The sequence below is a fragment of the Pelobates fuscus genome, chromosome 4, assembly GCF_036172605.1.
Source record: "Pelobates fuscus isolate aPelFus1 chromosome 4, aPelFus1.pri, whole genome shotgun sequence".
Lineage (NCBI taxonomy): Eukaryota > Metazoa > Chordata > Amphibia > Anura > Pelobatidae > Pelobates > Pelobates fuscus.
Genome location: NC_086320.1, coordinates 168,834,568 through 168,861,243, shown reverse-complemented (window position 1 = coordinate 168,861,243; position 26,676 = coordinate 168,834,568). Strand labels below are relative to the sequence as shown.

At 42.9% G+C, this 26,676-nt stretch overlaps 1 protein-coding gene across 1 annotated transcript in view; it reads left to right on the top strand.

Annotated features, from left to right (window-relative positions):
- FARS2 (phenylalanyl-tRNA synthetase 2, mitochondrial) overlaps window positions 1-26,676 on the top strand; it is a 480,681-nt gene that overhangs the window by 148,043 nt on the left and 305,962 nt on the right. The window contains exons 3-4 of the mRNA XM_063450537.1: window positions 2,313-2,926; window positions 16,166-16,325. Of these exons, the coding sequence (XP_063306607.1) occupies window positions 2,313-2,926; window positions 16,166-16,325 (774 nt within the window). The remainder of the gene's footprint in view (window positions 1-2,312; window positions 2,927-16,165; window positions 16,326-26,676) is intronic.

The following is a 26,676-nucleotide window of genomic DNA, read 5'->3' as shown; positions in this document are numbered from 1 at the left end:
GGATGCTTCAGCAGGATGGCTCCCGGCTCGCTGGTGAGCAGGTAAGCTCAGCTTGACAGCGCAGTCGCACCAATCGGGTGTGACCTTGTGCAGCTGGGAGCCATGACAACTAGAGACAAGCTCACTAACACACAAATGCTCACTACGGATAAGTTCACTGACACACATTCAAGCTCACTCACTAGCAGGCACACACACACACAATATCACTCACTAGCAGACACACACACAATCTCACTCACCAGCAGGCAAACACACAAGCTCACTCACTAGCATGCACACATACATACACACACGCTAACTCACTAGCAGGCACACATACACATGCTAACTCACTAGCAGGCACACACACATAAGCTCACTCACAAGCAGACACACACATATACACATACATGCAAACTCACTCACTAGCAGGCACACATACATGCTCACTAGCAGGTGCACACACACACAGGCTCACTCACTAGCAGGCGCGCACACACAAGCTCACTCACTAGCAGACATACATGCAAGCTCACTCACTAGCAGACACACACACAGACAAGCTCACTAGCAGGCACACTTTCTCACTAGCAGGCACACACACACAATCACTGTCATAGCTGAAGCTTACCTGGCACTGGTAGGTAAGTTACCACTTTGTGGCCTCTTCCTTCCAGCGAGGTCACCGATGTGCAGGGGTGGGGCTTGTGTGCGGGAGGCGAAGCTATCTTTGGGAGGTGGGGCTTGTGTGTGGGGGCGGGGCATGCAGCTGAAATTGATGTCAATTTTGAAAGGAGACTAACAGGTCTCCCTCCAGCAGCCTAATTGTAACAGCACTAGCCCCCAGCTCCTCCCTCCTTACTCCCCTCGGACTGACATAGGCTGGTACAGTCCGAGGGGAAAACATTGAAATTACATGAGTCCGATGATCAGGGCTGTCAGTGCGGCCCTGCTCTTAATCTGGCCCTGCTCTTAAAAAGTGACGTATAGGCAAATGCATACTTGGAAATATCTACCATAGTGCCTGCATGGACAGCCCTATAGTGGTCAATTTAATGTGCATCACTTGCCAAGGGTTTTGTCTTTGTTTCTTTCTTATAACTGATGGTTGGCTATTTGGCTGCACTTATTTAGATTAGTGACAGATACTTTTACAAGCTATTATTGGCAGGATTTCAGTGTTTCAAGGAGACGAAGTTCGAAATACAGATTCTTGATGTCATGTTGCCATCCACCATCACCAGCTCAAGTATGGTCGTGATCCTTGTGTGAAATTTTAAAAATAATAAACTATTCTGACAAGCAAACAATCTATATTTTAAAATATTGTAATGTGTTTTTTTTGTTTCCACCTATCAGCAATATGGTTACATAAGCTTTTTGACTCTATTTCCTTTTTGGCTTTCCACTCTTTCACGACATGTGAAATTAATTAATGGCCCAGTGTTGTTTTTTTTTGCTTAAAGTTGTTATGCATTATAACCACTACAACTAATTTTGATTTTGATTGGTGGCATAGTTGCATAGGCCCCATCCTTATTTTTTATTTATTTTAATTTTTATATTTGTTTTACCAATTTCACAAAACTGGAGCTCTCTCAGTACAAATAGCCAAGCAACCTTTCAGCCACATTGACAATACTGAACCTACATTTCTGCATTATTAAATGGAATTCCCTCCAACAAATGATGCACTGAGTGTTCAGAGATGGGTTAGAATCAGTCACTAAAATTAGCTATTGCGATTTGCTACTCTGAGTGCCCCTTTAAAGATGATATGTGTAAATATGATGTTACCTTGTATTATGTGAAAAAAACAACCCTCTTAAATATAATCTGTTTGAAATGTAATAATTTGTCACCCTTGTCCCCCCCAACTTTCCTTCTTAGAGCATTCCAGCAATTTGTTCTGTAAAGTAGTATAATACATAAATTATAATATAATGTATGCAATATTTCTGGTGTTCATATAGCAATAATTAGATATTCCTTATTTGGTGATATTGTTTGTATTTAAAAACAGTATTGTCAGACTGATGGCCATGTGAGTGGTTCTAATTATTGTCCACTTTTTTGAAATGTCCAACACGTCTGCACTATATTAAGAAATTGCATGTTTTATTTATTTACTGTTTGTTGTAAGCGCTCCACTATTTATATAGGCCTAAAAAAACCTGTGTAGCACTATTTCACTTTTCAGTACTCAAGTTAGCTTTTATGATTCTCCTATACTGTAAAACAGTAGTTCAGCTTGATTTACATTACTCTCTAATTATATCGGAGATGACCGATAACCATTTCTGTTTTTGTTTGTTTTTTTTCTTTTTCAGGAGTCACAATGCTGATGAATACTGTAGTCCAATATACAACAGTTTCAGGTCGAGTGAAGACTCAGAATGCTGTGGCTACTAGATGTTTAAAACATAACTCTATACGGACAATAATGTCTGACAATCCATCTAGTGACAGTACATCTAATGCTGTGGAGTTACTTGGTCAACTTTACCCCCGTGATGAGTATACCAATGTCACAAGTAAAATCCTATCTAAAGTTGGGAAGAACTTGCACAACCAGCAATATCATCCATTGTGGCTGATCAAAGAGAGAATAAAGAAACATTTCTATAAGCAGTACACTGGGCGCTTTGGAAATCCACTCTTTTCAGTCTATGATGATCTGAGTCCTGCTGTCACCACAAAACAGAACTTTGACAGTTTACTCATCCCGTCAGACCACCCTTGCAGGAAAATAGGAGACAATTACTATTTGAATTGTTCACATATGCTCCGTGCTCATACCTCGGCCCATCAGTGGGATTTGGTACATTCAGGACTGGATGCGTTCCTAGCTGTAGGTGACGTGTATCGTCGTGATCAGATTGACAAGAGTCATTACCCAGTGTTTCATCAGATGGAAGGCGTATGTTTGTTCTCAAACCACAAGGTGAAATATAGTATCCACTAACCTTCTGCATTGTTTAATTTACTTTGTTGTAGTTGGTCAGAAGATGGCTTTCTATTAGGGGTACTTTATTAGAAAATGATTGAGTAACAAAGTATCACAGTAGTAAAATTATAAATGAAGGTTGAGTGATCGTACATTTTTTTCTATTTATGTTTAAATTAACCCCAGAGTGAATTTGTCACCATTGAACAAGTTGCAATGTTTTTAATTGTTAATAGTTGGATGTGAAGCTAGCCAGCTTTATTATTTAAAGGAACAATCCAAGCACCATATCCACTACAGTTTGTTGTAGTTGTTGTAGTGGCTGGTGCCCCAACTGTTAGTAGTCAAACTGGTCAGAAACGGTTTGAGTACTTATAATGAAGGTCTACCAGGGCATGCCTGGAATCATGGTACTTGGAGTGTTTATGTTTATGGTACTTGGAGTGTTCCTTTAATTTTGTTGTGCCATTTACTTTTAAAGGAATAGTCCAAGCACTATAACAGATCACTGTAGTGGTTATGGTGCCAATATTGCAGTGACACTATTCTCTGGTAAGATGCCAGATTGTTTTAGTATAGTTTTACAGCTTATCTGGGTCACCCCTGCTGTATCTGGTCTTCTGCAGCAGGAGAATATGGGTATCACTACCGAGAATTCTGTTGGGCAACAATCTCTACAAATCGCTAATCTCTAAATCTCTAATCTTATTAGCAGCAGACTTTTCATTCCTTATATGAACTATTTTATCACCAGGTAAACCCTGCATCGTAGGATTTCTTATCAAATAATTATTTTTATTTTTTGCATACCATGCTGCATCTTTTTGCATCTCTGCTTCTACTGGACAAGGAAAACAATGTTTCCTCCATGTCAAGCTAGTTTCTCAGTCAGAAACATAATCTGTGGTCATTTGCACAGGTCAACCATTCATGGTGGATATTTATCCACAGGAGATAGAAACAAATACATTGGAGATGGAAGAAGAAATGGCAGAAGTTAAGAAAGGGAAGCCAACATGCCACATGCACCAGGGTGCTTACAATAAATACAGTGTGCAGAAGGCATATGATGACAGCCTGTGATCTGCTGCCCAGCAATACATTGCATACCTCTTAAGTGTCCTAATTATGGCCCAAAGCCCTCTGTCCCTCTTTTCTATCCTGATGTCCCTCTTTTCTATCCTGATGTCCCTCTTTTCTAGGAGCTCCATCTTGTATAGTGCTCCACAGCAATAATACTCACATTAATTTGTATTTTAACCTATAGTTAATATGTTTAGGAATCTTGTTCTAACTTCCATTTTAGTTGCATAAATTGTCACCTATTTTTTTTCAGAACTGCCCCGTCCCTGGCCACATCCCACTCACACCCCTACAAATAAGTTCCCCTCTTTGTCCATACAAGATGTTGGGAGATATAGTACTCTGCTTATAGAAAAGCAAAGGTTAGCTGAGAATCACTTTGAGTTGTTATAAAAACTGCTGAACATATTTAAAAAAAATATATATATATATTATTATCCATTTTATTGGTAGTTTTTAACATTCTATAATATGGCCTGTAGCCACTTTCTGACAACAGGTCCCCTTTATTATTTCAAGAGCAGCTGGATTCTCACTGAATCAAAATCGTTTTTGATCAAATGCAGTAGAACTGCGGCCTCAGAAAGCTTCAATTAGGAGATTCAAATTATAAAATGTTCTAAAGAAGGAGCTTTTATTTGCCCAGTGCTTATTATTTAATTGGTTTGTGCTGTTGCCATGAATACCACATTTGTTTTAATGAATTGATTTGAAGCTCACCTGAATGCAACATTTTACTAAATTACATCCCTAGTTTTTACTACAGATCTTTAAAAAGTGAATTTTCTGTGACGGATACTAATAAGAGGGGCAGCTAAACTAAAAATATGCCTTGGAACAAAGTAAAACGCCTAAGAATGAGAGCGCACCAACATAAATGTATCCCATCTTCACACAGAAAAATGTTGGTGCACCAGACAGAAAAAAAGGTGAGTTCAGTATCTCCCATAGCAGGAAAGTTCACTTGTACATGTAATTACAGTGATCTTTCAGAGGTTCAGAAAGGGCATAAAAGAGACCCCCGATATCAGTGTCCTTTCTTCCTACTATTGATGTCATTCAGCCCAGACTCTGTTGCAGGACTCCTGCATGGAGGTATTGTAGCACAGTTCCATGTTGGAGGTTGTGTATCACAGCTCCATGTTTTGGTAGTAGGTTCTATGGACCCCCCAATTGGCACAGTTTTGACCAATTTAGGATTTTACTCTTCTGTTCCACCATCCCAGGTTTGTTCCCTGGTGTCCCACATATAGTGACACTAGAAACTGTCCCTAAAAACATAGCACAAGGGCATCATTAGACAGGCTTGCACAATGCTCACACAATGGTGTCGTGTAGAGAGCACTGAAAGAGTGCTCCCTACATGGTCTGACCACAGTGGGGGCTGGTCTGTGTGACTGGCATTCAGCCTGGTGTGCATTCACGCCAGGCTGACTTGCCACTTTGGCGGTTCCAGTCAAGTGATTTGCATCACTGGCCCACCTTTTTATCCTACCCAATTCATTAGATGCTAATGATGGGTGGTATTGATTCTGTTTCACAGTTATGCGTGCTGTAAAAAGTGTTTTTATTTGACTAGATATTTTTTCAATACAGTTATGTTTTATGTATTGTTTTGAGTGAATCGCCGTAAGTAAAATGTAGTGTTGTTAAAGGCTAGTCCAGGTTTAATATAAAGACAGCTATGTGACCGCATATACAGCTATATTCTTGCAGGAAAGCACTGCAGGTTGGAAAATGGCACATAATGGGTGTTAAAGCGGGACTTTCATCCCAAAACTATCTTTCTACAGTTGTTCTACTATTTTCTCTCTCAAAATATGTTCCTCTCTTCTTTCTTTCTTATCATTTTCTTGAAAAATACAAGGTAGAGACTATTATGTCATTTGTATTTTTCCTATGATTGACAAAGGATGGAGCTTAAGGCAAGCCTGGGGAGGTGTGACTACGGCTTCAGAAACAATATGGTTTAACTCCTTAATGGCAAAGAATCGAGCAGTGACACTGCACCAAATCAGCTTCATTATACTATAGTCATGTTGGTGCTAAACATTTCATTTTTCATTTTAAAAGATAAGTACATTAATAAATTATATTAATTAAAAAGCAAAACAAAAATCTACCTCTATATATAAATGTAAGATACATGGTACGTACATTGATTGAATATCCACATTTACTCACTAAAATCACTGCCATTGCCTCCTGTGCATTAATTCATTGTGCTCAAAAGCCTCCTTTGTCACAGTTCTCCAGTTTATATATTTAATTCATAAGCTTTTGCAATTAGCCTGCTTGTTCTCTTCTCTTCCCAACTGACTTCCTGCGGGTCCATCTACTTTTAACGCTGTCCTCATTGCTCGCACAACCGCAAATCCAAATTAGAACACACTTTACATGAAACGCTATGCTGATAAACTAAATTGATTTAGCTTGTGATGTATTTGTAGTTGTACCTGTATGTCTCAGATTCACATTCAGGTTGTGAAGCCTACATGATGCATGATGGGAATTTCTAATTCTACCTATCTGCTTTACCATCATTTCTGGATACCCATTGACAGTGTGGGGTCTGGAGCTCGTTTGTCCCTGTCCCTAAGTGTCTGTTTTCATATCAATGGAAAAATAACCCTCAAGTTGATGTGCGTTAAAAGAGCTAAAGGTGTTACAACTCCAGGCAATCCATACCATGCCTGAGCATGCTGCTCAGCGAGTGCAGACATGTCCCAGAGAAGTGGTTATATACCCGCTAATGACCACCCCTTTGGGATGCTCTTGCAGTCTCGAAGCAAAATGCACACTCACTAATCTATGCAGCTGATATATTCTTGCTCCCTTACAAGCAGCCTTTCTGTTCTGAACTATAGTATGTGGAATTACATACTATACGGCATCAAATCCATGTAAAGTATCTCTAATCAAGCCATGGATGTAATGTCTGCCAATGCGTAACTGATTTTTGAGACCATCACAGCATTTTTACTCACTACTGTGTTTTTAGTCTTTTCTGCAGGAGTACAATTAGTCTATTCAAGAAATCTCATATTTGCGTAATTACGTTTCATGAACAGCAGTGTCATACCCAATAAGAAGCGCCGCGTATGCACAACCTTCTTGTGTACATTAAAAAAAAAAAAAATTGAATACCGTATATACTCGGGTATTAGCCGACCCAAATATAAGCCGAGGCCCCTAATTTTACCCCCCAAAACTGGGAAAACTTATTGACTCGAGTATAAGACTAGGGTGGGAAATGCAGTAGCTACTGGTAAATTTCTAAATAAAATTAGACCCTAAAAAATTTATATTAATTGAATATGTATTTACAGTGTGTGTATATAATGAATGCAGTGTGTGTATGAGTGCAGTGTATGTATGAATGCAGTGTGTGTGTATATGAGTGCAGTGTGTGTATATATGAATGCAGTGTGTGTATATATGAATGCAGTGTGTGTATATGAGTGCAGTGTGTATGAGTGCAGTGTGTGTATGAATGCAGTATGTGTAAGAGTGCAGCGTGTGTGTATGAGTGCAGTGCGTGTATATGAGTGCAGTGTGTGTATATGAGTGCAGTGTGTGTGTGTGTGTGTGTGTGTGTGTGTAGCTGAGCCTTGGTGGGGGGTGGGCAATTTTTTATTTTTTTTTTTAATTATTTTAATAATGTTTTATTATTATTATTTTTTATTATAATTTTTTTATTTAATTATTATTATTTTTTATTATTCATTTAATTATTATTTTTTTTTTATTTTATTTGATACATGGCAGGGAGGGGGGGCTCTCCTTCCCTGGTGGTCCAGTGGCATTGGCAGTTCAGTGGGGGGGGGGGGGGGGGAGGGGGCTGTCAGAGAGCACTTACTCAGCACAGCAGGCAAATGCGAATTCTCCAAGAGTTAATAACTATAGAAAAATAGTTTTGTAATATGATTTAGGTTGCTCTTACTAAAATAGAGAACACACTGCAGACAGTAATCGGTATGCTTTGTCTGTGTGGCTTACATTTATACAATGTGATGTCATGCAAATACCCAGACAAACTCAAATTGAAACAGCAAATGGTCTGTATCCCAAATAGCTACTAAATTGATAAAAGTTATATTCTGTACACAGAACCTAAATTGACTTGATTGTCTTTATGATCTGTTAACATGTTGTTGTTTTTTTAATTGGTTCAGTTACTCTCTAGATATTTTAAAGGGTTGCTCCAAGCGTTATGACTACTTCACTGATTTGAAGTAGTCATGGTGCCTGGATTCTCTATGTGCAGCGTTTCGCTATAAAACGCTGCACATACAGAGTTTAACCCATTTGTCATAGGGGCATTATTAGCCAGCCCAGAACAATAGTTCCAAACTGGCTAATGTCAATTTTGTGAATATTTCTACATTCAGAATGGCATTCATTGGCTTAGAGCGGTCAGGTGAATGGTCAGTGGGGTTGGCAGAGTTGCCGAACCCAGATGGACATCATCAGCCCTCCAAGGTCCCCTGGCACCCAACATCCAGGTAAGATAGCAAACCATTGCTAAATGGTTTTCTCATGACTAAGTACGGGTCCAGGGTACTCCCAACATCATAACCGCTACAGTGGGCTGTGGTGGTTCTGATCAGAGCCGCCATCAGAAGTTTTGAGGCCACTTAAACAGGTCAACCAGTTTATTTGCTTACTTTATTTAATATTGTTCCCCCTACCTGTGCTCTTACTTCTGGCCAGAGAGGGGGCACTATATTTCCTGGTCGTCCGGTGGTATTTGGAGGCTCCTGTCGGGTGCCCATGCTCTGATTGCCAGCCCTGGCATAGGGCAATGTGTAAGTTTTACTGTGGTAACCACTACAAAGCTCTGACTGCCAGGGCTCAGGATAGGACAGCCTCCTGGGCTCCCTCCCCTCCTTACATTTGAATGGCCATTGTAATGATACTAAAAAAACCTCCAGTTATTTAAATGTGCATAGGGATTTGGGCTAGTGTGCAAATAACTTTTTTCTTTGTATTTTCTTGTATGTATTGGGGCTGATGTGTACTATAATCATTGCTGCCACCCAGGAGTAGTGGCAGTTTGAGCTCAGTGATTAATTTTGTATTTTTATATTTGTTGTTGTATTACACAGCCAGCTTACCATAATGCAGCCCATCCCACGTGTACTCCATACAAAAAAAAAAAAACGAAAGAAAAAAGTTAATTGCACACTATCTAGTAACACTTCAATGGCCATTAACCCCTTAAGGACCAAACTTCTGGAATAAAAGGGAATCATGACATGTCACACATGTCATGTGTCCTTAAGGGGTTAAAGGACCACTATAGTGCCAGGAAAACATGCTCGTTTTCCTGGCACTATAGTGCCCTGAGGATGCCCCCACCCTCAGGGTCCCCCTCCCGCCGGGCTCTAGGGGGTGGAAGGGGTTAAACTTACCTCTTTCTCCAGCGCCGGGCGGGGGACTCTCCGCCTCCTCGGCTGAATGTGCATGCGCGGCAGGAGCCCCGTGCGCATATAGCCAGTCCATAGGAAATCATTCACAATGCTTTCCTATGGATGCTGGCGTCTTCTCACTGTGAAAATCACAGTGAGAAGCGTGGAAGAGCCTCTAGCGGCTGTGAATGAGACAGCCACTAGAGGCTGGATTAACCCTATTATAAACATAGCAGTTTCTCTGAAACTGCTATGTTTATAGAAAAAAGGGTTAATCCTAGCTGGACCTGGCACCCAGACCACTTCATTAAGCTGAAGTGGTCTGGGTGCCTATAGTGGTCCTTTAAAGAATAACCCCATGTGTTCCCTATAAATGTTTTTTTTTGTTTTTTTTGCATAGCGAAAAGAGACTTGCGTTCATCAAGTTCAGCCTTCCTCACATTTGGTTTTTGCTGTTGATCCAAAAAAAAGGCAAAAAAAACCCAGTTTGAAGCACTTCAAATTTTGCAAAAAACTAGGGAAAAAAATCCTTCTTGACCCCAGAATGGCAGTTAGATTCATCCTTGGATCAAGCAGTTATTACCCTACATTGAAAAATGATATCCTTGAATATTCTGTTTTTTCAAGTATGCATCTAATTGCTGCTTGAACATCTGTATGGTCTCTGATAAAAACCACTTCTTCAGACAGATAATTCCACATCCTTATTGTTCTTACAGTAAAAAAAAAAAAGAAACATTTTCTTTGCCTTAGACAAAATCTGCTTTCTTCCAGTCTAAACGCATGACCTTGTGTCCTATGTAAAGTCAGTTTGTGAATAGATTTCCACACAATGTTTTGTATTGGCCCCTAGTATATTTTTTTATAATGTTATCATTATACTAAAGAGGTTTAAATGTGTAGCTGATATGTCGCATTTCTTTTATTAATTTTGTAGCCCGCCTCTGCACTTTTTCTAGTGCCATAATATCCTTCTTTAGAACACATGCCCAAAATTGCACAGCATATTCAATATGTGATCTTACCAGTGATTTATACAGAGGCACAATTATATTCTCATCCCGAGAATGAATGCCCTTTTTCATGCATGACAATACCTTACTGGCTTTAGTCACTGCTGATTGACATTGAACATTGTTGCATAGTTTGTTGTCTATAACAATTCCCAAGTCTTTTTCGTGTGTTGTTATCCCTAATTTGCTTCCATTAAGGGTATAGGTTGCTTGTGCATTCTTTACGCCAAAGTGCAAAACTTTGCATTTTCCAACATTAAATTTCATCTGCCATTTGAGTACCCAGTCTATCTAAATCCCTCTGCAGCAAAGTAATATCTTGCTCACATTGTATTACTTTACAGAGTTTTGTGTCATCTGAAAACACTGAAACATGACTTTCAATGCTTTTTTCAAGATCATTTATAAACATGTTAAATATAAGGGGTCCCAGAACAGAACCCTGAGGGACACCACTTACCACCTCTGTCCAGCTACTCGTGCTCTATTTTTAAGCCAATGTTCTACCCAAGAACAAGCATTTTCATCTAGACCAGTGGTTCCCAACCTGTGGTACGCATACCCCCAGGGGTACAATTCAGTGCCCCGTGGTGTACGCAAACTTGAAATCGATAATGCCGATCCGATGGAAAACTGCCATGATGGGCCCAGTCATGCATTCTAGCGCTTTAATTGCGCGACCAGGCCCCCTCTGTGCCACCTGTAGAGCTGGGGGGGAAGTGCGAACCTGTCACTTCCTCCCAGCTGACTTACTCTGAGCTGCCCCCAACCCCCCCAGCCATGGAAGTCACCCTCCTGCTGCCAAAAGGTAGGACCTGGAGGGTGGCTAAAATCTTAGCCTGTATGTGTATGTATGCGTGTCTGAATCTGTATGTATGTGTGAGTGTCTGAATCTGTATGCATGTGTGAGTGTCTGAATCTGTATGTATGTATGTGTGAGTGTCTGAATCTGTATGTATGTATGTCTGTGTGAGTGTCTGAATCTGTATGTATGTGTCTGAATCTGTATGTATGTGTCTGAATCTGTATGTATGTGTCTGAATCTGTATGTATGTGTCTGAATCTGTATGTACGTGTCTGAATCTGTATGTACGTGTCTGAATCTGTATGTATGTGTGTGTCTGAATCTGTATGTATGTCTGTGTGGGTGTCTGAATCTGAATGTATGAGTGTCTGACTCTGTATGTATGTGTCTGAATCTGTATGTGTATATGTGTGTCTGCATCTGTATGTGTATATGTGTGTCTGAATCTGTATGTCTGTGTGAGTGTCTGAATCTGTATATCTGTGTAGGTGTCTGAATCTGTATGTATGCATGAGTGTCTGAATCTGTATATTTGTGTGGGTGTCTGAATCTGTATGAATGTATGTATGTGAGTCTGAACCTGTATGTATGTCCGTGTGAGTGTCTGAATCTGTAAGTCTGTGTATCAACGTGTCTGTGTATATGTGTGTCAGTGTGTGTATCTGTATGTAATTGTGTGTTTGTGTCAGTGTGTACCTGTATGTGTGTCAGTGTTTGTATCTGTATCTGTGTATGTGTCAATGTGTGTATCTGTATGTCTGTGTATGTGTATGTATGTCTATGCAGGTGTATGTGTGTCAGTGTGTATCTGTATGTAGACCCCCCTCACTCTCACCAACACCCCTCTCCCTCACACTAATACCCCCCTCCCTCACACCATCACCCCCTTCCCTCGCAGCATCTCCCCCTCCCTCACACCATTACCTTCCTCCCTCACACCATTACCTTCCTCGCTCACACCATCTGCCCCCTCGCTCACACCATCTGCCCCCTCGCTCACACCATCTGCCCCCTCGCTCACACCATCTGCCCCCTCGCTCACACCATCTGCCCCCTCGCTCACACCATCTGCCCCCTCGCTCACACCATCTGCCCCCTCGCTCACACCTTCACCCCCTCCCTCACACCATCACCCCCCTCCCTCACACCATCACCCCCCTCCCTCACACCATCACCCCCCTCCCTCACACCATCACCCCCCTCCCTCACACCATCACCCCCCTCCCTCACACCATCACCCCCCTCCCTCACACCATCACCCCCCTCCCTCACACCATCACCCCCCTCCCTCACACCATCACCCCCCCTCCCTCACACCATCACCCCCCTCCCTCACACCATCACCCCCTCCCTCACACCATCACCCCCTCCCTCACACCATCACCCCCTCCCTCACACCATCACCCCCTCCCTCACACCATCACCCCCCTCCCTCACACCATCACCCCCCTCCCTCACACCATCACCCCCCTCCCTCACACCAACAACCCCATCCCTCACACTAACACTTCCATCTCTCACACCATTACCACCCCTCCTTCACCCCCACCCTCTCACCATCCCACACCCCCTCATACCACCACCCCACTCCCTCATACCATCACCCCCTCCCTCACACCATCACTCCTCCCTCTCAGCATTACCCCCTCCCTCACACCATTACCTTCCTCCCTCACACTAATCCCCCTCCTCCACCACCACCCCCTCCCTCACCCCATTTCCACCCCTCCTTCACACCTTCACCCCGCTCCCTCTCATCATCACCCCGCTCCCTCTCATCATCACCCCGCTCCCTCTCATCATCACCCCGCTCCCTCTCATCATCACCCCGCTCCCTCTCATCATCACCCCGCTCCCTCTCATCATCACCCCGCTCCCTCTCACCATCACCCCGCTCCCTCTCACCATCACCCCGCTCCCTCTCACCATCACCCCGCTCCCTCTCACCATCACCCCGCTCCCTCTCACCATCACCCCGCTCCCTCTCACCATCACCCCGCTCCCTCTCACCATCACCCCGCTCCCTCTCACCATCACCCCGCTCCCTCTCACCATCACCCCGCTCCCTCTCACCATCACCCCGCTCCCTCTCACCATCACCCCGCTCCCTCTCACCATCACCCCGCTCCCTCTCACCATCACCCCGCTCCCTCTCACCATCACCCCGCTCCCTCTCACCATCACCCCGCTCCCTCTCACCATCACCCCGCTCCCTCTCACCATCACCCCGCTCCCTCTCACCATCACCCCGCTCCCTCTCACCATCACCCCGCTCCCTCTCACCATCACCCCGCTCCCTCTCACCATCACCCCGCTCCCTCTCACCATCACCCCGCTCCCTCTCACCATCACCCCGCTCCCTCTCACCATCACCCCGCTCCCTCTCACCATCACCCCGCTCCCTCTCACCATCACCCCCCTCCATCTCACCATCACCCCCCTCCATCTCACCATCACCCCCCTCCATCTCACCATCACCCCCCTCCATCTCACCATCACCCCCCTCCATCTCACCATCACCCCCCTCCATCTCACCATCACCCCCCTCCATCTCACCATCACCCCCCTCCATCTCACCATCACCCCCCTCCATCTCACCATCACCCCCCTCCATCTCACCATCACCCCCCTCCATCTCACCATCACCCCCCTCCATCTCACCATCACCCCCCTCCATGTCACCATCACCCCCTCCATGTCACCATCACCCCCTCCATGTCACCATCACCCCCCTCCATGTCACCCTCACCCCCCTCCATGTCACCCTCACCCCCCTCCATGTCACCATCACCCCCCTCCATGTCACCATCACCCCCCTCCATGTCACCATCACCCCCCTCCATGTCACCATCACCCCCCTCCATGTCACCATCACCCCCTCCATGTCACCATCACCCCCTCCCTCTCACCATCACCCCCTCCCTCTCACCATCACCCCCTCCCTCTCACCATCACCCCCTCCCTCTCACCATCACCCCCTCCCTCTCACCATCACCCCCCTCCCTCTCACCATCACCCCCCTCCCTCTCACCATCACCCCCCTCCCTCTCACCATCACCCCCTCCCTCTCACCATCACCCCCCTCCCTCTCACCATCACCCCCTCCCTCTCACCATCACCCCCTCCCTCTCACCATCACCCCCCTCCCTCTCACCATCACCCCCCTCCCTCTCACCATCACCCCCCTCCCTCTCACCATCACCCCCTCCCTCTCACCATCACCCCCCTCCCTCTCACCATCACCCCTCTCACCATCACCCCCCTCCCTTATACCATCACCCCCCTCCCTTATACCATCACCCCCCTCCCTCATACCATCACCCCCTCCCTCATACCATCACCCCCCTTCCTCATACCATAACCCTCCTCCCTCATACCATCACCCCCCTCCCTCATACCATCACCCCCACCCCCTCACCACCACCCCGACATAAACCACATTGTCTTGCTTCATAACATTAATATCTATTATAAAACCAGGAAAAGGTGGGAATGGATGGTGAGCTGGGCATGGATGGGCCACTTGACTGGATTTGCCCCCCAGGTCCAAGGCTGCCAGCCCTTCTCTGTTGGTAATATTGGTTTCCGTCACTTGCAAATATAGAAATCAACATATCCAGGATATAGAGAATGTGAGTTTGTGTTTTATTGTTATGCAGTAGAATGTTGAAATAAATAACAAGTCTAAAGGAAGCTATATGCTTCCGAAAGCCCCTTGTGGTGTATGGCCTTTTGTAAACACATATTTTAGTGAGTGTCAGCCCTGTGTCTGTCTCTGTGCTATGTGCACAGTAAGATGGCATCTCTTGTTTACCCATAGCAATTCAGCAAGCAGCCATAAACACCCGTGTCACATTCACAGCACTGTACACAGTCATTGTTCTAAAAGTAACAGTTTGTTCTTGTTCTTTGCCACCTGAGTCCTGAGGACTTTCAGAAAATGCTTTGTATAAATCATTTAAAATGATCATTTAAATTAAGCCTTTTGATCTGATTCATCTAGCCTGAATAAAACCTTTCAAATCTTAATTGAACTCTTTTTTTATTATATCATTTTGTAAATCATCATGCAGGATGATGTAAAATCCCATAGCACCTGGGCTTTCTTATTAGAATTCCCTTTGTCAATATATTTTCACCCACAAGACATGTGCATGTTTTTTTGTTGTTATTATTTATTTATGTATTATTATTTTATTTTTTTACATTTTTTTATGAAGGTCCTGCTTCATTTGGTCTGTTTGCAAAATTTACTTAAAGGGACACTATAGTTACCATAACAACTACAGCTTAATGTAGTTGTTCTGGTGTGTATAGTATGTCCCTGCATGCGTTTTAATGTAAACACTCCCTTTTCATACAAAAGGCAGTGTTTATAGTATTGTCTAGGGACACCTCCAGTGGCAGTCACTCACACGGCCACTAGACATGCTTCCTGGGTCAGTGCTGCACAATGTGTCTCCACGCACTGCATGGGGGAATTGAATGTTCCCTATAGAGATGCATAGAGATGCAGAGTCAAGCATCTGTATGATGACATTTTGCCACACATGGGCAATAGCCTTCTAATGCTTTCCTATGGGAAAGCATTGGATTGGCTGAGATCCTCAAGTTTTTTTGTTTTTTTTTTACTTTAACAACTACAATAGGCTGTGAATACTTTGCTAACTCGTCCCAGAAGCTTGCAAAATATAATTGCTATTTAAAGTTAGTCAGCCCTTTTCCTTGCCACATTTTTCAGTGTTTGTGATTGTCATATATGTATGTATATAATTTATCTGATGCATTTTACAGCTTTAATAGGGAGTGTTTTAAAACTGACCGTTTGACTTAGTCTACTAATGTATAAGGAGTGAGGGATCCTACATATAATTTAATGCTGACTTGGCTATATAGACTGATGCCCTTATTTCTCTTCATATAGTTGTTCACTGATGTCGAAAATAAAGATGCATGCCAACTGTTTGAGCAAGGCTACCGCACATCTAACAAACAAGAAACCCACACCCTGGAAGCTGTGAAACTGGTGGAGTTCCGATTAAAGCAAACACTTTCAAAACTTATGAATTATTTATTTGGTGAAGGTACGTATACACTTCCATTTCTTGTATTTATTTTGCACTTGAGATATATGTATGTGGGACATGAGTCTTGAGGTGATGGATTCTGTATGACTGTAAACTGGAAAATCTCATAACTACTATTATATTGAGACAGATTCCAGTTTCCCTATGCTTTATGTATCATTATTTCTTTCTTTCTTTTTATTTCTCTGTTGAAAAGGAGACACATTCAGATTTGTAGCTTATCTGGCAACGTTCCTTTAAAGTCAATGATCAGAGGTTTTGTTGGTATTTCTGCTCCTTAATAAAGGTTTATCATGATTTTAAAGCAGACTTGACGTTCACAAATTATAATCTGGTTTACATCAGGCAGGTGTTAAAATGCAGTCTATATATTTCGCTAATGGAATTACCAGCAGATGCATGAAATAAATGTTTCATCTTGTTTAACAAATATTTGGGATAATTTGGTAACTATGTTTTGACGTTTTAATGAAAATGATTTATATTTTCTGTGTAGTTTACTCATCTAGGAGTTAGTTATATACATTTATTGTAGCATTTACATAATATTAAAAGGTTACTCCACACATCATGATCACTTTAGTTATTTGAAGTGGTAATGGTGCCTGGTGTCTTTATGTGCAGCAGTTTGCTATGAAAAGGTGTACATATGGAATTTAACTGCTATGCTGTCAGAGGTGTACCTCCACGTCCGGCAATGTCATTGGGTGTTTTCAGCATCTGAGTTCTATGGAGAATCCCTACTTTGTCTTATAGTATCTTTAGAATTATCAGTATTTCATAAATAATTTAGCTTTATGGAATACTGAAAAGTGACAGATCTGTTTTAAATTCTTTATTTGAGTATTTACGTTCTTTTTATTTATTTTTTTATTCATAGCAATAGAAACTATGCTAACTTCATAGTTTGGAATAGATCGGCAAGAGTTGCTTGTTCATGTTGTAAAGATACTGTACATAACAACACAATTAAAGGGCAGTGAATGTCATAGACACTCTGTTATAAGTATAAAATAATTAAAAATAATAGCATTAATAGTAAGGGAGAAACAATAGTACACAACATTTTAGGGATACACATGATTTTGACATATCAATCTCTTCACTGATTAAATATTTTCAATAAAAAGTGTAAAATATTTGAAACCTGGGATGTATAGCCAACACACACACACTTAGGGCACAACAGTCTTGTGTATAGCTTTATTTATGTGGTTGAAGTGGTTCTGTCATATTCAGAGAAATTAGTTTACATTATAGCCCAGGGGATACTTCCTCTGGCCACTCCTCAGATAGCTACTAGAGGAGCTTCCTGGGGCACTGTTGCACAGTGTGCAGCACTGACATTCAGTGTCTCCACCGTCTTCATGGATATGCTGAACTTTCCTCATAGAGATATAGTGATTCAATGCATCTCTATGAAGAGATGCTGATTGGCCAGGGCTGTGTTTGACTTGGGCTGACTCTGCCCCTGCTTTGCATCCTTTCCAAGCTCAGCCAATCCAATGCTTTATTATGGAAGAGAGCCAGCAGTGGCAGACTGGAATAAAGGTTAGATTTTACTATATTTAGGGGTGCAAAGTGGCAGGAGGATGGGGTGGCGTTGAGGGGTGCAGGGGTTCTAGATAGTGTTTTTAACACTATAGGGTAGGGAATAAATGGTTGTGTTCCTGACCCTATAGTGTTCTTTAATTTATAAAAATGCCAATATCTATTGGATTCTGCACTCTTTGTAATATCTTCACTTTGTATGCTCACACATAAAGCATTTCAGGAAACTTAAACGGACACTCCAGGCACCCAGGCCACTTCTGCCCATTGGAGTGGTCTGGGTGCCAACTCCCACTACTCCTAACCCTGCAACTGTAATTATTGCAGTTTTTTTATAAACTGCAATAATTACATTGCAGGGTTAACTCCTCCTCTTGTGGCTGTCTACTAGACAGCCACTAGAGGGAGCTTCCTGATTTCTAGCAAAGATTTTCTTTGCTAGAGCGTGGCTGGACCTCCTCATGCTCTGTGAGGACCTCCAGCGTCGCTCATTTCCCCATAGGAAAGCATTGAAAATCTTTTTCAATGCTTTCCTATGGGGAGCGCTAATGCGCATGCGTGGCATTGCCGTGCATGCACATTAGGTCTCCTAGGCCGGTGGGCGGGATCAGTCTCGCCCACCGGCCAACGGAATCAGAAGGAGGATCGGCGCGGAGGAGGAGACCGCGACGAGGGACATTGTCGCTGCCTCAGGTAAGTGACTGAAGTGGTTTTCACCCCTTCAGTAACCGGGGATTGGGGGGTGGGAGGGAGAGGGTACCTCCAGTGCCAGGAAAACGGATTGTTTTCCTGGCACTGGAGTTTCCCTTTAAGTGCTTTGGGGTCCGGAGTATCCCTTTAACCCCTATATTTTACAAATGCATATTTAGAGGTCATAAAAATAAAATATTTTTTTATTTTTATAGTCATCTAGACACTTCATCTCAATTATGTGGTCTGGGTTCAGTGTTCCGGTCCTTTTTATCCTGCAATCTAAAACATTGCAGTTGTTTAGAAACGGCAATGTTTATATTGCAGTATTAAATACACTTTTAGTGGCAGTTCTGCGGGCCCTAACTAAGTAAACTAAAAAAAAAAAAAAGTTAATCTCGGCCACGTGAAGCTAAAGCCCATAGCAAAGCATTGATTTCAATAACTAACTTTCAAATAAAATTCACCATTGTACCTCCCTGTCAATCACTCTGTCCTTTGCACCTGGCAGTTAAAGGGACACTATAGTCACCTGAACAACTACAGATTAATGTATTTGTTCAGGTGAGATCTATAGCTCCCTGCAGGCAATCTAATGTAAACACTGTATTTTCAATGTTTACATTGATTGATAGGACTACCTCCAGTGGCCGTCACTCAGACGGCCACCAGAGGGACTTCCTATCATGCAGGGCCCTAAAAGGCCCTGTACACGTCAGATGTATTAAAATACGTCTGACGTGTGCAGGAGAGAGAAGGCACTGTGTGCGCGCCTTCTCTCTCCAGCCTGTCAGCAGAGGAGGGGGGCGGGCAAAGACCGCGAGCTGAGCTGTCAGTCAGCTCAGCTCGCCACCGCGCGCATGCGCGGTAGTGCGCTCAGGACTTCAGAGGGCGGCATGAATGCTGCCCTCTGAAGTATGTGCGCATGTGTGGCGAAGCCGCGCATGCGCACAAGGGAGCAATGACGCTTCCAAATGGAAGCGTCTGATTGCTCCCTGCTCGCGCCTGCCTATTTCATCATTTTGATGAAATAGGGGGCGCGGCTTCACGAGGCTCCCGGCGCTGGAATGAGGTGAGTAAAATATTCTCCCTGGAGAGTCCCTTTAATATACAATGTTTCTGTTTCTCCCTCTTTGCAATGGTGGCCCTGCCTGCGCCTGGACTGTGATGTATTTTGCTTTAATACAAATTTAAAAAAATTAAGCATCATATGAAAATAAGTTAACACAAGTTATATGTGGTGATCAATATTTTATTCAATGCCATGTTTTCCAGAGAAGTGCAATTCCTCTAGAACAGGGGTGTCAACCCATGACCCAGGACCGCTAGCAATGCGGCCCAGTTGCTGTACGCTCTTCTGTGTGGCGAGTGAATCAGAGAGCACTTTACATTCTGTGCTCCTCCTGGACAGCTCCCTCGTGCACCCTGCATTGAGCCAGCCACCAGGATATGATGTCATTCTGGCTTATGCATCACTGCTGGGTGTGAGGGACCTGTGCAAGAAGAGCACAGAGGTCCCAGCCCACCAGCAGCGGGTCTCTGATTGTGTATGTGTGCATATCTGTGATTATGTGTTTGTATGTATATGATTGTGTGTGTATGTGATTGTGTGTATAGGTCTTTGATCGTGTGTGTAGGTCTGTGATTGTGTTTGTGTATAGATGTGTGTGTGTGGGCCTGTGATTGTGTGTGCATGTATGTGACTGTGTATATGTAGCGGTACTTACCCTTTCCAGGGGCCGGCCGGTGTCCTCTGTTCAAGCCGCGCGCGGTCCTGCTGCTGCATGAGCCTTGCGCGGCTCATCCAACGGCTGCAACAGGAGGGCGGGCAGTAACCGCGAGAAGCGGTCATGTGCCCCGCCTGACTCTAAGAGCGCGCCACGGGTCTCGGGCGCGCTCTTAAAGGGACAGTGGGAGCCTAAATTGGCAAAGGCCTCCCATTGGTCCCTGTCATTCCACACTCCCCATACACTTACCTTTTGGGGGCGTGGATGTGACAGGGACCAATCAAAATAGATGTTAAGGCATATATACTCACATTTTTCCCTTAGTTCGTTGCCCTATCGTGGTTTCTGTTACAGTTCCCTTTCGCGCTTGTTGTGTTCAGTTGTGTTCCTTCGTACTTGACCTTGGCTTTGTTTCTGACTACGTTATCTCTTTATCCTTATCTGTTCTGTTTGCCGGCTTTCTGTTTACTGTGTACCAGACCCCGGCTAGTCCTAGTTTACGCTGTCTCTCTGTGCCCTTGACCTCGGATCGTTCCTGACTCTGTATTACTCTCATATACGTCGAGTCCGGCCATTCTAAGGTCCGGTAGACATATCTCCCCTCTGTGTTGTCTTCTGTTGAGTTGTATCCTGCGTGCTGGGGTATATTTGCGTTACAGTATATAGGACTGTGATTGTGTGTGTATTTGTGTTTTGTGTGTGTATAGGTCTGTGATTGTATGTGCATGTTTATGTATGTGATTTTGTGTACATCTGTGATTGTGTGTGTGACTGTGTGTATAGGTCTGTAATTGTATGTGTGTGGGTCTGTAATTGTATGTGTGTGGGTATGTGTGTTTACATTTGTGATTATGTGTGTGTATGAATGTGACTGTGTGTCAGGCCCCCTCTCCTCTGCCTCCTTACCTTGTGCTTCCACGTCGCGTCTTCTTCTCTCCTCATGGAGACAATGCACCAGGACTCCTCCGCCATGGCACAACCATGAGGGACGGAGCAACAGGTGACCTGGGATGCACGTGTGCCGAAACAACACTTTTTTAAAGGTACAGAAGGTGGTCCAAACCAAAAGAAGGTGGGGTTATGGTAAATGGACATACCTATTCTCCCTATTTAAATACCACTCCTACTGGTACTCATTGTTCAGTTATACTGTGCTGTATAAGATAAGCTGTTGTGTTAAGATCTTCAGTGACTACTCTGCTGTATCCTGCTATTGACCTTTGCCTCATTTATCACTTCTGAACCTGTGCTGCATGTCCTGACCTTTTGACTTTCCTGACTGTAGCGGAACTCCAATACCATGACGAGGTATCTCCACTATTCCTTTCTCAAAGCTGAAAGAAGCGCTGTAATAATCCAAGACTTCCCCCCCCCCCCCCAGCAACTAGACAACACTTAAGTTTTGGTAGTCAACTGAGCTTTATTTGGCCACACACTGCTTTTATGCACTGACCCCTAGCATGGGGTCTACATAGCAACGTTGCACAGGTTTCTTCCCAAGAGTCTCTGTTTCTGAGATATAATTGAGCTCAAAATAAGAGAACTCAATTATCTCTCAGTTACAGGAACGAACACAAAATTTCACAAATCACTCCAAAAATAAAGCAGGAATAGCTTGAGTCTGAGCTCCCACTTTGTCAAAATAGCGCTCAGATCCCTTCGGTAGTTTGGAATCACCTTTCAAATAAAGTTTTGACTGGTCGTCCACGAAGTGATGTCCCAAATTAGTTCCACAGAAAACAAGGCAACAACCGATCATCTTTTGGGGGTTCCCATACTAATACCGACAAATTATCCCCCTGGCTGATAGGGAGCGAATGCTCCCCCTGTTCAGTAGTTCTTGTCTCCCGAATGCCATTCTCCTAACAGTTCGGGAAGTTGGACGGGCAACGGGACAAATTTCCCTGGTGTTCATGAGGCTGGGTATCCAACATATAGGTCTTCGCACTCGACGATCATGTACTGCTACCTGCTTTCGGGAGACAAAATGGCCACTAATTCTTGGACCACATGTATTCGGTTATACGAGCGGTGGCCACACAGGGAAAGCATTTAAACTGATTTGTGGTTAACAGCCAGAGGTGGTCGATGATTATGAAGTGTGAACAAGGGGACCACACAGAATTGGTTCAGTAAATGAACACAGGGCGTACAGACAGCAGAACAAAAGGAATAAAAGTTTATTTCACAAGTCCATTCTAATACACTGACTGTTCTCTGTCTGCGCTTGAACCTTCTCTACTGCAAATCTGGTTTATGCTCTTCCATCACTCTTCTGCATTGTGGGCTTCATCTACTAAATAGTGATCCCAACACTGTGTGTATAGGTCTGTGATTGCATGTGTATTGCTCTGCGATTGTCTGTGTCAATGATTGTGTTTGTGTATATATGTGTGGTTATGTGTGCATATGTATATACATGTGTATGTGTTCAGTAGATAGCTCCCTAAGTAGCTATTCCTAAATATGTCAATCCCACATAAGGATAACAGATAAGGGAGTTGTCTACTTAAAAAAATAAGAAAAGGGCTTTTGAAGTTTTATTGTATAAATTAACATTATATATTTTATGTGTGGTCGAAGATGATTTCTCTGCGCTCAATGTGGTCCAGAAGAGCCAAAAGGTTGGACATGGACACCCATACTCTAGAATGAAGATTATCTTAAACCAAGTTAAAGAATCTATGTTTCGCTGCCAGATGACACTAGCACATGGAACAAAGTAAATGGGTGTTTACTGCTGTGTGAGAACCTATTTGTTAAAATGAAATCAAAAGTAAGAAATTATTTGCACATGGACTCAAAGAAAGGGCGGATACCACTTTGTGTGTATTTGTGTCTTTATTGTGCATTTTTGAGTCAGTCATTTGCAACTGTTAGGGAAGGGTTTGTTGTAAGTCGGGAAGTAATGTTCAATCTCATTTAGATTTATATATTGCTATTGATGAACACATAAGCTGAGCAGACACGTATTGTATAGCACAAATAAATAAACTTACAAAATACATAATTCTACTAAAAGGACTTTTATAATTAATTTTTGGTAGAAATTCTGAATAAATAGTGCATTGTTTTCAAGATGACATAATACAGCGTTTCCCAACCTATTTAATTGTCACATGTAAACAAAAACAAATTACTGCCATAAAACGACATCCTGATACAAACACAAGATGGTGCCACAAGTTAATCTCCAAAATATACCAAAATTTAAAACGCAGTGCAGCAGAACAAGGAGACTTCCCTTAAATGCAGTTGAATCTACTATAGGCCAATCTTAGTTTTATTTTTTTTTTCCTTTTTTAGCCAGAATTCAAGTACCTGTTGAATCTGCACTTATTTCACATTTTCCACAGCTTACTAGACTTTTTTTTTATATATGTGCTGCTATTATTCCTGATCTTGGTTGTCTAAAATTCTCAGACTAGTGACTGTTCTATTTTTTTGTTACCTTTTAAATAATATATTTGCTGCCATACTCTGTGAACTTGATACCGGAGAAACTGACGGAAGCCAAGCACAGAGAGATGGACACAGGTTTCTTCAGGAAGGAAGAGATTCTTTATTGGATCACCGATCGGGACTCAGAGGGACTAGCGTCACCAAAATACAGCAAAGTCTGAGTACTGAATACATAGAGTACATTCCTTATATAGCACTGTAGCTCCTCCCACAATTAACTACACCCACACATACCCTTAACCTATTTAATAAATAGAGTCTAAACTCATCCATCCGGTCTAACCACGTGGCTCATCTGATACAAAGGAGAGGGACGCGTAATTCCAGTTCTTACATTCCTGCACCTGGTCAGTACAGTGATAACAGTATCTTAGCTACGTGTAATTAACTAACTGATACTACAAACACATATACATACATATGCCTTGTGGCAATCTTAGCCTGCTAAACTTGTATTTTACTGGAATTACATCACATTCCCCCCTTTGATGCCTCTGATATTTCACAATTACTTGAGGCATCACTTAACCTTGGTTTGCATATACCTCAGGTTACCATGAACCAGACCAAACTTATCTTATGATGTGAATCTTTTAACACTCATCTTCCTGCATTGGTTCTCCTTGATCTAGAGCCTTATACTTATATATCGCCATTATCTGTGCAGCAGCCTTCCTCTCTGCTATACTTCCTATCAGGCTTTGCACAGACCTAACTACTAAGGGTATAAGACACGGTAGGAGTAGACACAACAGTAAAATCAGTAGGACTCCACCTACCACTGCCTTAAGCCCTCCAAACCACTCATACCAGCTACCAAACCAACTACTTGGATTGTACCCTTTCCATACCTGAGTAGGCACATGCACTAGTTTAACCATATGGCTAGTAAGCTCAGCTATTGCTTGCCCTTCGTCATCTATTTGAAGACAGCAATTGCTCAGGTTAAACTTCCCACATACACCTCCCTCTACTGCCAAAAGGTAATCCAAGGCTAATCTATTTTGGTACACTGCTGTCCTCATCCTGGTATTATGCTTCGCTAGAAGATTGAGTGCTTGTGAGGTCTCATTAGTAATAATCTCAACCACCGCCTGTAATCTTATAATACGGTTGAGCATATAAATTGGGGTTCTATAACCAAAGGTACCATCTTCTGCCCACGTGGCTGGCCCATAATAATCTATGATACGCTGGGGAGGCCATTCATTATCTTCCCAGGTGCCTATCTCTAAGGGTCCCCTTTTCTTCCTATGATTCACATCATACACTTTAACACCTAAAGTCTCACCTGTTTCAATCGGTAACAAGAAGAAGGATGGTTTGAGCATACCCAACACACATGCCCCTTCCCAGTCCTGTGGCAACTCCGAATAGGCTTTCTTACCACAGATCCAGTACAAATTTGCTGGGGCTCTCCAGGTAGATGTGATGGATAAATCAAACCACACATCCTTTAAACTGGCATATCTAGCAAACGGGTTAGATGGTTCTGAGACATTTGAAGCCGACCACCAAGTTGTATTTTTAGTATCATCATCATAAGCTTTTTGCCCTAGACAAGTTAATTCTCCTACAGAAGTATTATACATTATTCCTTTCCTTGCTATGCAAACATAACCTATGATGGAGGTCTTTAATCTCCACTCAGATTTACCTCTAACACTCAAATGATAATCGGCTTGTGTAGATATTAGTTGGTCAACTGCCTCAGAACCGGACATTACCTCCTTTGCTTCCCAAGGCCATTGGTCTCCCATGTTAGTACCTCCACACACATAGCAGTTGGTAACATTAAGACTACCGGCAATACTTTCAGCTAGGTCAATGAACAGGTTTTTAGCGTTATGGGGGATCTTATTATCTATACTCATCTCTTCATAAAAGGAATGGTATACTTGATGAGTCTGGGAGGATACCGTATCAGTCTCTATTCCTATAAACAATAATGTCCCAGGATCTAAACCCGTCCCGTATATCTGAAACCCAAATAAATTTCCATACTTATCTAGGAACTTGTCGGGGTTATTAATAAGTATATGGACTGGGTTGCATTCCATAGACTTACAATAAGGGCTAGTCGGCAACTTAGTCACTATCATGTCTTTATCTACTGTCTGTCCCCAAGTCGCCCACCCCACACAAGACCAATATGGACAAAAGTTATAGTCTTTATTTGGGCATCTAGGACTCACATATTTATTTTTACTACTGGGACAAATATATTTATCATTAGACCCATACGTCCTCTCCCATCTAAGATCCCCACATACATTCCACGGTTTTCTACCACTTGATATCGCCTTACATGCATCAAATAGCAGAACACCCGAAGAATGTACGGATTCTAACACCGTCTTATTAATTAGGGTCCCCTGAGGATCTCCATTCCTGAGAGTCAACCAAATTGTACGAGGTTGATACTCTGGACTGAAGCACTTAGGTTCTCCTACTCCTAAATGGCACACACTATAGTCTATATTTAGGTATCTACATCTTGATACCTCTCCTTTACATTCGTATTGTGAATGCCAAATTAGGGTTTGGGAAATATGGTTACCTGTTCTCGTAGTCTTAATGCATACCTCACAGCTAGGAGTGTCGGTACCTCTACCTTCCTGAATATAAAAACACATATAAATAAACACAATCAAAAGCACATCTTTCGCCGTCATCCTCAGTCTTCGTCCGTGCGATGGAACCTCAGCTTCCAGGATGTGAGGGCTGCAGGGAATGGAGTTCTGCTCGTCTTCACAGGTGTCCCTTCGAGACTTTCCTGGCTTATACACTATGTGTTGGTAAGCGGACAGGCTTTATTATGGCCTTCTCACTCACACCTGTAACAATAAAATTTGTAATCCACAATAATTCCTCGTTACTCCGACTGAGTAGTGCGTTTCAACCGGATCTTGCAGGGA